Source organism: Maylandia zebra, linkage group LG18, assembly GCF_041146795.1.
Source record: "Maylandia zebra isolate NMK-2024a linkage group LG18, Mzebra_GT3a, whole genome shotgun sequence".
In the NCBI taxonomy this organism is placed as follows: Eukaryota; Metazoa; Chordata; class Actinopteri; order Cichliformes; family Cichlidae; genus Maylandia; species Maylandia zebra.
Window position 1 is genome coordinate 4,758,653 of NC_135184.1, and position 12,854 is coordinate 4,771,506.

The following is a 12,854-nucleotide window of genomic DNA, read 5'->3' on the forward strand; positions in this document are numbered from 1 at the left end:
TAGGAAAACCTGCAGTCAGCTGAGACTGAAGAAGTCACATGGATGAGTGACGAAACGTTTCGAAACGCTACATCCAGATGAATAGGATCAACTTTTGGAGATACTCTGGATGGGATTATTATTTGTTTGTGATTTTTATTTGTGACCACGATATGTCCTCCAATGAACATATTAAACAAATATGGAGGACTGCTTTCTTCCATTTGCACAAAATCTGTAAAATTAGAAATATCCGGTCTCAGAGTGACGCTGAAAAACTAGTTAATGCATTTATTACTTCTAGGACTACTGTAATTCATCATTATCAGGATGTACTAAAAACCCATGAAAAGCCTTTAGTTAATCCAAAATGCTGCAGCAAGAGTACTGACAGGAACTAGAAAGAGAGCATATTTCTCCTATATTGGCTTCCATTCATTGGCTCCCTGTTAAATCCACAGTTTAATTCAAAGTCCTGCTATTCACACACAAGGGCAAGTACCATATCACCCCATTGGATCACTTCGCTCTCGCACTGCAGGCTTACTCATTGTTCCTAGAGTATTTAAAAGTAGAATTGGAAGGAGAGCCTTCAGTTTTCAGGCCCCTGTTCTGTAAAACCAGTTTCCAGTTTGGATTCGGGAGACAGACCGTCACAGTTGACGCTGGCCAACTGTGGGAATGTGAGGAAGGAGCTGTGAATGCAAGCAGTGCGTTTATTTACAGTGCATGGAAAATAACAATAAAACCCGAATGTGTTCCCGACTCCCGTGACATGTCCTCTTCCCAGTGTTAGTGTTCTTTGTCCCTGCTCCTCAGTGTCTGAGCACCCCGTGCTCGCTGCCCTCTCATCTCCACACTTCTCCTGGGAAAATAACAATGCAGCAGATTAAACTTACTAACTGGCCAAGAGACTAACATAAAGCCACGCAATGATCCAGCGTCGGAGAAAGCTCCACCACACTCTTAAGTAGCTCCTCCGACGAGGCTTGATCAGCTGCCCCATGAGGCGACTGTTGCTGTGATTTGGTGCTGTATCAATAACATTGACTTGAAGAGAGTCAATAGTCAGCTGGTAACACAGAAAATACAGCATTAATATTTATTTAGAAGCATTAGTTTGTCTGAGAATCTGTTTTTTACTGCAAAATTTTTGTCCTGTTTTTAAATCTCACCTGATGCATGATCATCTTTTTATTTACGGAAATTAGATTTCCAAAATGTCTATCACTGAGTCAGCTAAACAGCTTATCCCCAGAACATACCTTTTACTGGTACATGTGAGAACCATGTTTACCATGTAAGGACCTGCTAATTGTTGAGGTTACATTACAGTTGATCCAATTTATGTTTTTCTGATATTATCATTTTGTCCCTTCAGATCCTCCACAATGTGACTGTAAAGACAAGGAGGGCCTCACAGATCAGCAGGTCCGTAACCAGGAGAAGAACTCCAGTCTGGACCAGGAGGATTCTTCACAGATTAAAGAGGAACAGGAGGAACTCAGTACCACTCAAGTGGCATAACCACTTGTACAAAAGCAGGAGACAGAAGCTTTTCCTGCTCGTGAAGAAAACGACCACAGTGAACCAGAACCAAGCAGTGACCAGCTCCTTTCTCACAACTCTCCTGACACTGATCAGGAAGAAAACAAGGATGGTGACTCACACAGAAAAAAGTCAGATCAAGTCGTAGCAGGACTGAGAGTTCAAAATTCCAAGACAGTACATTTATGTAGTACCTGTGGGAAAAAATGTAATAGGATGGAAAACTTGAAACAACACATGCAAATTCACACAGGTGAGAAGACGCATTCTTGTAGCACCTGTTGGAAAAATTTTACTCTAAAAACGCATTTAAATGAACACATGAGAATTCACACCGGTGATAAGCCTCATTCTTGTAGCACCTGTGGGAAAAGATTTAGTTTAGCAGCAAATTTGAGAGCCCACATAACAATTCATACAGGTGAAAAAACATATTCCTGTAGCACATGTGGGAAAGGATTTAATCACAAGACATCTTTAAAAATACACATGGAATTGCATACAGGGGAAAAGCAATATTCCTGTAGCAGCTGTGGGAAACGATTTAGTGTGGCAGCAGCTTTGAGAAGTCACATAAAAATTCATACAGGTGAGCAGTCAAATTCCTGTATTACCTATGGGAAACAATTTAGTGTGGAAGGAACTTTGAGAAGTCATATAAGAATTCATTCAGGTGAGAAGCCATATTCCTGTAGCACATGTGGGAAAGGATTTAATCATAAAGCTTCTTTTAAAATACACATGGAATCACATACAGGTGAAAAAAGATATTCCTGTAGCACATGTGGGAAAGACTTTAGTGTGGCAACAACTTTGAGAAGTCACATAACAGTTCATACAGGTAAAAAAAAACACATTGTTGTAGCACATGTGGCAAAAGTTTTAGTTGTCTTGAGTACTGGAAAGCCTACATCAGTGTCCACGCAGGTGAGAAACCACATTGCTGCAGTACATGTGGGAAAAGTGTTAGTTCCCTCACAAACTTAAATTCACATGAGAGTCCGGTGAGAAGCCGTATTGTTGTGGTGCCTGTGGAAATGGGTTTTACTCATATGTCAAGTTTGAAAAGACACATGGGAGGCCACACAGATGAGAAGCCACATTGTTGCAGTGTCTGTGGGAAAATTTTTAGTCGTATGTCAAGTTTGAAAATACACATTGGTTTTTCACCTGTGTGGCCTCTATATTGTTGTAGCAGCTATGGGAAAAAATTCACTTCTTCGGTACAGTTGAAATATAGGAAAACATGCTACATGCTAAGTTTCATTTTTAGAAAATGTTGGTGGCGGAGCTTATGTGTCTCTGACTACATTAACAGGTACATTTGGTAAATGTAACTTTTTCTGACTGTTTTGGCTTTTTACCCAATATAAACAGTATAAACAAGTTTTGTTTTTTTTTGTTTTGTTTTGTTTTTTTTAAATCCTTCTAGGAAGGCTGAAGATTTTTGAAAGCTCAGTTTCTTTGTTTCCATATGGACAAGAAAAACAGAGTTTGTCTCACAACTTTAAAGGTGTGCACCTTTACCACCTTTATCTGACACCATTCCGTTATTATTTGTGGGCTTTTGATTGACATTTGATGGACATTTCTTCACGTTGCTTTGGTTCGGTGTCAACAGTGCTTGAGATCACATGAGTCTTAATGTAATCAGAACTATTTGCCAAGTTATTATAGGTGTTAGGAAGGTTGTTTTTAAAATGTATTCCGCTACAGATTACAGAATACATGGCCCCAAATGTAATTTGTAATGTATTCCATTACATTAATCAATGGGAGTAATGCTTTTTACAACTACAAAAATGTATTATTACTGTGTGATGATACATTAGAGCAGAGGTCTCAAACTTAAATGAGCTGTGGGCCACTTCTGACACTGTCATGTCATTGGAAGGCCACTTTAGTGTTCAGGTAGTACAAAAAACCCCCAAACAAATAAACAAGAATCACCCACAACCAATTCCTAAAATATGATCTTTTGTTTGTTTGTTTTTCCATTTCAAATATTGTATTACAAGACAAAACTGCAAACGTGAACGCAGTTTTTTTTCTCACTCTTAAGTCTTTTATTGAACTACCAAATAAATATATTAATACTCTCTTTTGACCAGACACGTGACAGCTTTTCTGCTATAATTTCGTTCGTATTTACCAAAATAAAAATGCAGACATAAGTGTACACATTAGTTTTTGACTGCTAATGAAAAATGTTTTCTTTTTGTACTCTGCCAGGATTCCTGGATCGTTGACACAGTGTCTTCAGTCTTAGACTTTGTCATGGTTTAGGTTTCATGTTTGCTGTTTAACTGTGTCAACCTTCTGTTTATGTGCATTATGTGTAGTTCTTCTTACTGTGTTATTAGTTAGATTATATTCAGCTGTGTACTCACTGGTCTCTAATTGTCATCATTTGCCAGAGTATTTGAGACCCAGGCATTAGTCTTGTTTGGGTTTCCACCAGCGTGGAATTACCAAAAATATTTAGGGGATAGCCTGACATATGAAACAGGACAAAACAGCTGTGTAATCCATTTATTTCAACAAACTAACTGTATTCTAAATATCACCTTTTTAAATGGTAACCGTAACAGAATACAGTTACTCATATTTTGTATTTTACATACATAACGCTGGTACATGTATTCCGTTACTCTCCAACATTGGTTATTATCTAATATTTTGGACTAATGTTTAACTTTGATAGTGTTGTGTTCCATTTTGAAAGGTTTGTAATATGTGGTTGGTAGAAACTGGCGAAAGATGCACGTGGTAATTATTTTATATGTATGAGTCACTTTAACAGCCCAAAGTTGACCTCAGCTGTAAACCACCTCAAGCATAATGCAACTTATACATGTATGGGTGTGTGGATATGTGTATGCATATGTATATATACACATATTTACATATTACATACATATTACATATTTACATATATTTAATATTTATGGATGTATGTGTATTCGTACATGTGTGTGTGCATCCAGGTGGAAAATAGCAGTGATACACCTCCTGCTTTCAGGCCTGCAGGTATCAGGCTTGTGATGTTTTACTAAGTCTTACAGAGGACAGAAACTGTTTTTTGGAGTGGCACAAATAACTTTTGTGGAATCCTATTTGATGCAAAACACCTGATTGCTCTCTAAATAATTTAAAATGGGTTAAAAATGTCTGTGGCATTGGCTTTATTTTTAGGTAAATAGTTGCATATAACTTTGTTGTTTGCAAAACTTGTGCATAAGTTTTTAAAACATACAATTTCTATTTGCATTCCAAGTTAAGAAAATTATTTGTTAAACATGTTTGTGGTTTTTACAGTAAAAAAATTAACTTTTTCGTACTCTGATTTTGTTTATTTTGTCTGATTTTGAAACTGTGTTAATAAAGTATGTCAAAAGGAAAGGTAAAATCAAAATGCCATAAAAACAACAAAAAAACGTGGATCTTAAAAACAATAGAACTATATCTGTTGAATAATGATTCTGATTTTCACTATGACACTTGCTTTTCAGTTTAAGTCATGGACCTAAATGCGTCACCTTTTGTTTCCGTTATAAAGAAGAGACTCACACAATAACTGATACTAAAAATAGAAGTGGTGCAGAAGGAAGTTCAGCTGAACCAAGAAACCTTTTCTTGTTTGATCTGTTTGGATCTTCTAAAGCAGGGGTGTCAAACTCAAATACACAGTGGGCCAAAATTTAAAACTGGAACAAGGTCGCGGGCTAACATTAATATTTATTGAAAAAAAGATCTTCCTCCAGATTTAAGAATGAATCTCTTCTTATGGACTCAAACAAGTTTTGCTGAAAAACTGAACATGGAACAAGCAAAGCTTAATACTAAACAATATATATTAGCTGTATAATACCGGTAGGCCAGCTCTAATAATAATTTGGTATGGCTTCGCGGGCCAAATGTAATTAGGCTGCGGGCCAAATTTGGCCCATGGGCCAGAGTTTGACACCTATGTTCTAAAGAATCTGGGGACTATTGTCTCTGGACACAGCTACTGCATGAACCGTATTAATGGCTTTTAGGATGGAGAGGAGAAAATCAGAATCGGAATACTTTATTAATCCCGAAGGAAATTAGGGAAAAGAAAAATCTACCCTTGCCAATAAAGCATCTTTACTTTACTGCAGCTGTGATGAAAATAAAGCAACAGTGTGAGTGTGAGGCATGTAAAGTGTTAAGCATACTTTGATGGTCTGCAGTAAGACACCTTAAGCATAATGAATTGTCAGAGATGGGCATTACAGCTAATTCTCAACTTGAATAATTGGAAACGATAAATTCTTTATCCAGGTTTCTGCAAAGCTCCAGACTTTGTCAGGAATTGATTTTTGTTGGACTGACCTGATGAGGGCAGTATTACGCCTTTGACACCTCCAGTCTACTGTAAGTACAACAGAAGAAGAATAGTGGCAATGGCGCCATTGAGAGATTCTATCGCAATCCTGAGTTATGTTTGAAGACGTTGGTTTGGCGGTATCGGTTGTTGTTGCAATAATGTCTTAAATTCAGCATCTGAGAGAGGTTATCAAGGAGAGATTAACTTCTGCTGCAGAAGAAATCTTCTCAGAGTTTGAAAAGACGATCGTCCGGTATGAGGAGGAGATTAGTCAGCTAAGACTGCTTGATATCAGACCCGGGATAAAGTCACACAATACAGTTGTGTAAATTTGTGGAGATGTGGGGGTTGCGGGATCATCGCAGGATTCATGTGGGCATGTGGACATGTGGACAATTCCCGAGGATCTTTAGAGGCATTTGGAGTGTGTGGATAGAGGCTCTGGTGACTTAAACTCCAGTGACATGTAAAGTAATAGGCAACAGCTTTATTTAGTGACCAACGCAGTTTGTAGTCTTCATCAGCGTCATTGCAAAATGTCAAATGGCTTGTGTTTAAATAAAAATCAGGAAACAGAAAAAGAAATCTCCAATTAGACCAATCACAGCTTCACAAATAAAGCAGTTGACCAATTATCATTTAACAGGTTGGTATTGGTAAATTGGTTAAGCCACAGCCCAAATAGGTTCTGGACTGAGCCACTTCAGATTAAAAGGGGAGAAAAGATAAATGGCCTGTATTAGTATAGCGCTTTATTAGTCCCTAAGGAGCCCAAAGCGCTTTACACATCCAGTCATCCACCCATTCACACACTGGTGATAGCAGCTACATTGTAGCCACAGCCACCCTGGGGCGCACTGACAGAGGCGAGGCTGCCGGACACTGGCGCCACCGGGCCCTCTGACCACCACCAGTAGGCAACGGGTGAAGTGTCTTGCCCAAGGACACAACAACAGAGACTGTTCAAGCCGGGGCTTGAACCGGCAACCTTCTGATTACAAGGCGACCTCCCAACTCTTGAGCTACAATCGCCCCAATGTAAAAAATCACTGCATGTCTTAATGTAATACATGCTAAAAAAGTACACAGAAACCTGCAAACAAGTTAATATAAAAAATACAGTACCTACAGGAACATTAAAAGGAAAATGAAGCTCTGACAAGCCTATCTGTTATGTTTTTACCTCTCTTAAGTTATCATTGGCGGTTCTTTAAAAATCCCTAATGATAAGCTTGGATCACTTTGAAGGTTATACCAATGTTTTAAAATGATTTCTTTAATGTTCCTGGGTGTTTGTGTAAAAGTTGTCTAGAAGACAAGATTTGATTTATGTTTTGGAGGTTTCTTGATCTCTAAATAAAACTTCCTACTTTTTGAGTCGACCTTTTTTTTTTCTGCAGATCTTATCAAGTCCTTCATAATTTCTTTCTTTAACTTTTTTCAACATCTCTTCTTTATTCTCATAGTATTGTTCTGGAATTTCACAGATACATTTAAGGCTAATCAATTGGCTTACAGGTAAGCTTTTTTTGAGGTGGCTAGGATGGAAACTTTCATGACCCAGACCTAGTGCTAGATTTTTTTAATTATACTCTGCAAAACCTTTCCCACAGTTACAGTAGAGTTATTTTAATCAGTGCAGCATTTTCTTTTGTTTTGCAATGTAATGTATTCCAGTAGGTTTGGGGGTACAGAGAGGTACAGAGATTTCTCTTTTTTGTTACTTTTTTGTCAAGGAAGTTAATTTCTTTAGTGTTGCAATTAAGGGTAAAACATAAACTTGCAAAATGTCCATTTAAGGATTCTACAAACTCCAGTAATGAAGTAACTTGTACATAATCTATATACCATAATAAGTGGGAGGAAAGTGCTATTGTAGTAGTAATATAAAATTAGTTCTTTAGTTCTTCCAGGTGATCAAGAAATAGAAAGGCAAAACTGGGTGCCAGAAATGTTGAGATATGGTATGCTGGGTGTTGGTACCACACTGGCTGGTCTGAGTGTTTCAGAAACTTCTAATCTGCTTAAATATTCCAGCACAAACATCTGTATGATTTACAGAGAGTAATCCAAAAAAGAGAAAATATGCAGTGCCCTTAAAATGACAGTGAGTTTCCTGTACTCGGGTCTCCAGAGTCACCAGGTCTCAACCCAACAGTGCACCTTTGGAATGTAGTGGAACATGAGATTTGCATCATGGATGTGGAATTGACAGATATGCAGCAGTTGTGTGAAGCATTCAGGTCAATATAGACCACAAATATCTGAGGAACGTTTCCATCACTTTCCTGAATCTTCACAAAGAATTAAATCAGCTGTGAGGACGAAAGGGGCTCCAATCCAGTACTAGCATTGTGTATCTAATAAAGTGACCAGTGAGTGTATATTTATTAGTAAAATGTTAAAAGATTAGTATCAACAGCATACTTTAACTGCTTTCATGATCATATTCAGATCATGCTGCTGTTCATTTCTTTGTTTATTCACAGTGTGTGATGATCATTGGCAGTCACATCTAAAAATTAGATCCCAGACAGCTGTAAGGTTATCAACATCACCCAATGAACAAATGACTATGATTGAATGTTTCTGTGGCAACATCTGCAAGAATGCAAGAGCCCGTGAAACCATAAGCTAAATTCTCAATAGGTGACCCCTTTTAATCCTTCTTGATCTTTCTTATCATCACATTAGTCACTATTTTCTTGTGTCCCTTTGTTGAACACGAAGGTCTGGATGATCAGCAGGTCAGTGACCAGGAGAGGAGTCTCAACCAGGAGGACCCAGAGCCTCCACAGATTAAAGAGGAACAGGAGGAAACCCACAGCAGTGAGGAAGGAGAGCAGCTTGAACTGAAGCAGGAGGATGAAGGGATTAATGTCTGGACTGGAGAACAGCTGGATTTGTTGTGTAAACCTGGATTACGGCTGAGCAGAATAGGTATGTGAATCTGTAATATACAGACTTCATAATACCGAAGTGAATATGACTTATATCAAAAGGCCAGGTGATGACATCACAAAGACACGTGCATTACCGCCTGGCATACTACCTTACTGAAGACATGTTTTCTGTTAGCACAGTAAAATAAAAACTGGATTTAAAATCTTCTGTTTGTTTAAAAAAAAACAACTAAATTTTCCACAATATAGATTTAAGTCATGTTGGCCCAGAACTGTATGCAGAATGTAGGAAAATGTTAAGACAATGAAAAATGTGCATAACTGGCCACATGGACCAAGTTGGAGTAGCGAGCTTTACGCCTCATAAATGATGACTTTCTGCATGTAAACAGAATTCTTTGCTGTTCACCGCATGAGAGATAATATTTAAAACATTTGTGCACCTTAAATATCGCTCACATATCTGAGAGACCTGCTCACAGTGTAACTTCTTTCTTGTGTTGTGTCCATCAAGACCTCCCACAGCAACATGATTGTAAGGAAAATGAGGATCTGGATGACCCACAGGTCTGTAGCCAGGAGAGGAACTCCAGTCTGGACCAGCAGGACACAGATCCTCCACAGACTAAAGATGAACAAGAGGAAATCTCCACCAATCAGGAAGAAGAGCAGCTTTCACTGAAGCAGGAAACCAATATGAGTAAGTAGCTCACTGTTTACGCTAATATTAGCAGCTAACTAGCCAATTACCTTACTGAGACGACTGTACCACTTCGTCGTCAGAAGCCGCCACATGCTTCCTTTTCAGATGCTTGTGAATCACTGTTATGGGGCAGGGATAGCTCAGTAGGTAAAGTGGTCGCCCCATGATCGGAAGGTCGGCGGTTCGAATCCACTTAACGGCTACCCTGAGGTACCCCTGAGCAAGGTACCGTCCCTACACACTGCTCCCCGGGCGCCTGCTTAGTGGGCTGCCCACTGCTTCACAGAGTGAATGGGTCAAATGCAGAGAAAAACAATTAATTTCCCCATGGGGATCAATAAAGTATCCATTATTATTATTACTGCCATCGAAGGGCTGTTCCATTTTGGAGATTTTGCATTGGAAATTCTTCTCTTTTATTTTCTCAGAAGGCTCCCAGACTTAACGACAGCTGGCGTCCTTGTAGATGCATTGCTGCTTTCTTTTGTTTCAGTCCATTATTACACTCTTAAATCCTACTTTTTCCTGCATCTTTCAGGATCTTACAAAGCTTCAAACGACGCTTTGCTATTAAATTAGTTGTTGACTTTTAAAGTCGACGTAATCGTGACTAGTTGACTAATCGTGGCAGCCCCAATAGAGGCACATGAAAAATTTAAAGACCAACTGAAATAAGGAAACTGACTGATTCCAAAAGCCAAAATTTCTAGCTTCCCAGTGGCCCACCTGGCAAGACTGTCCTATGTTGGTAAGAATTGTTATAAATGAGCCCAACGAATTGCAGTCATCGCTCCTTCGTTTGTGCTGCGCTCCTGCACCTGCAGGCGCACTTACAGTGAATATCAAATTTAATAACAGGAAGTTAACTAAACATGTAATTCTTTTCCTTCTTGGTTTTGGCCAATTGACAAAAGAACAGGTTATTTGCATGGCTGTGTTTTGTAAACACAGGGTGTTGTGAGTAGAAGAAACAGTCATGAATTTTGGCAAGTCCTAAGCCTAATCAGGGTCACCTCATCCAGCCATATCTGTATGCTTTATCAAAAAGGAAAGCTTTAAGCCTAATCTTAAAACTAGAGAGGGTTTCTGTCTTCTGAATCCATACTGGCAGCTGTTTCCACAGAAGAGGGACCTGAAAGGTGAAGGTTCTACCTCCCATTCTCCCAACCAATCAGGCAATGGATAATTAATCTAAAAAATACATAAATACTGTAGTGAGTGTCCTGTAAATTTTAAGTAAAGTGTTAAATGTTTTCTGCACTTTAACTTTTAAATGACAACATTTTGTTGTTTTGTTTGATTGTATATTGTCTGTATTTTCTCACTGTAGATGGTCTGTAGTTGATATCACATATTTGTGATTCATCACAAGAGTTTAAATCACTTGAGAAATGTACGATTCCAAAGTTAAATCGATCACAGAAGAAGAGTGTTTTTCATAGAGTTTGTAAATGAGCAGCCAAAATGGTTTTAAATTAGTCAGCAAAACAGCTTCTCCCCACAACATGCCTTTCATTGGTATATCTGAGCAACATGCTTATCATGTGGAACCTGCTAATGGTTAAGATTACCTTGTAATTTCTGAAACATGTGTTGTTGTTGTCTTTTTTTTTTTTTTAATCTGTCACTTCAGATTTTCCACAACAAGACTGTAAGGACAAAAACCCACTTGTACTGAAGCAGAAGACTGAAACTTTTCCTGCTTTTCCTGAAGAAAGTGACCACAGTGACCCAGAACCAAGCAATGAACAGCTACTTTCTCAAAACTTCATTTTCATAAGGTTTTTGGAAGCTCGGTTTCTGTTTTCACACATGGACAAGACAAACAGAGTTTGTCTTGCAGCATAAAATTTGTGCACCTTTATCACCTTTTTCTGACGTTATTGTTTTATAGTTTATGGGCTTTGTCTTGGCTGAAGTTTCTTCATTTCTTTCGTCATGGCATTGGCAGTGCTTGAGATATTTTTGGTGTCTTGATGTAAAAAGAACTATTTCTCAAAAACACAATTGGAATTGTCTGTATAAAAAAAATACATGTGTTCATGAGGTAGCCTTAATTAAAGCCAGTTGTTTATCTGAAGTTCACAGTTTGAAGGTGTTTAAAGCAGCAAACAGTTGCAATCACTTTTCGCTGACTTGCACACTGCTAGAAGTCCTGTTGTTGTTTTTGTTGTTTGTTTGTTTTTACATTTTCTTTACATTGGCTTGACATATTTGGGAAGTGCTTTGTATACAGAAAAGGAATATTTTCGGGAATGACAATGTTAAGCAGTTACTCATATTGTTTGTGACCCACATACTTAGGTTGTTTATTCTCTATGTTTATATCATAACTTGTACTGCTTTTATGTGGGCACCTGTTGATACCCAGCTGTTGTTTTGAGATATAATAATTTGGATTTTGGATAATTTGGACTAATGTGTAACTTTAACAGTGTTCCATTTTGAATGGTTTGTGATATGTTGGTTGGTAGAAACTGAAACTGGATTTGAAGATGCACTTGGTAATTATTTTATATATATGTGAGTCACTTTGATGGTCCAAACTGTCCAAAGTTGTAGAATAATTTGTGAAATTTATAGCTTACATTTAACTGTGCAAATTGATTTAAAGGCATAAAAATATCTGTAGTATTAATTGCTTCTTACTATGAGGTTGGCATAACAGTCATTATTCCTGACCCTATGGGCTGACCTTACTATAAAAATGATGGATGAAAAGGTAATTGGAAGAAAGTCCAGAAAGTTATGCAAGACAAATGTTGAATATTATAGAGGAATGCAAAGTTGTGTAAATTCATAGACTGGTCAAAGTGACACATTAATGAACACATTTAACAGATAAATGTTTTTAAGAAAATGATTTTGACAAAATTGGGGAAATCAATCTAGTTTAAGATGGAATTAAATCAGTTTAAAGATAAAATATGGATAATTATATAATAAAGGAGGAGGAGCTCCTCTCCAATAAAGGAGCTCAGAAGTGCCTCGGGAGTCTTCATCTTTATTCATTTTTGTTGGCTTTTGGCCTGCATGTGCTTAAGGCGAACAGGCTAGAGGTCTTTCCTTTCTTTTAAGTTTCTGATTAAGTTGTATGTTCAATAAAACTGTTGGCATCTCCTGTAAATTTTGTGTTTTTGTTTAAATTGTGTTCCAAAAGCCTGAACCAACATCTTTCCGGCCTGAAGAAATTCTGCAAAGCCTTTAAAATTTGCAACCCCACAATCCTGCTGCTCTTTGAAAAACTAACAGTACTTCTAAACGAGATGTTAAACAGGGCTTCGTGTGATCTGCCTTTTGGTGAAGCAACTGGCCAGAAAGATTCAACACATTCAAGGGGCTTCATCATACTGACTTCCTTCTCTTC

General features: G+C 38.0%; 1 protein-coding gene across 1 annotated transcript; it reads left to right on the forward strand.

The window, feature by feature from the left end:
- Window positions 1-26: 26 nt before the first annotated feature.
- On the forward strand, window positions 27-5,166 carry LOC101481651 (uncharacterized). Its single transcript, XM_076877143.1, has one exon. It carries the CDS (start codon window positions 1,744-1,746, stop codon window positions 2,512-2,514), a length of 771 nt encoding a protein of 256 aa, XP_076733258.1. The 5' UTR covers window positions 27-1,743; the 3' UTR covers window positions 2,515-5,166.
- Window positions 5,167-12,854: the final 7,688 nt, after the last annotated feature.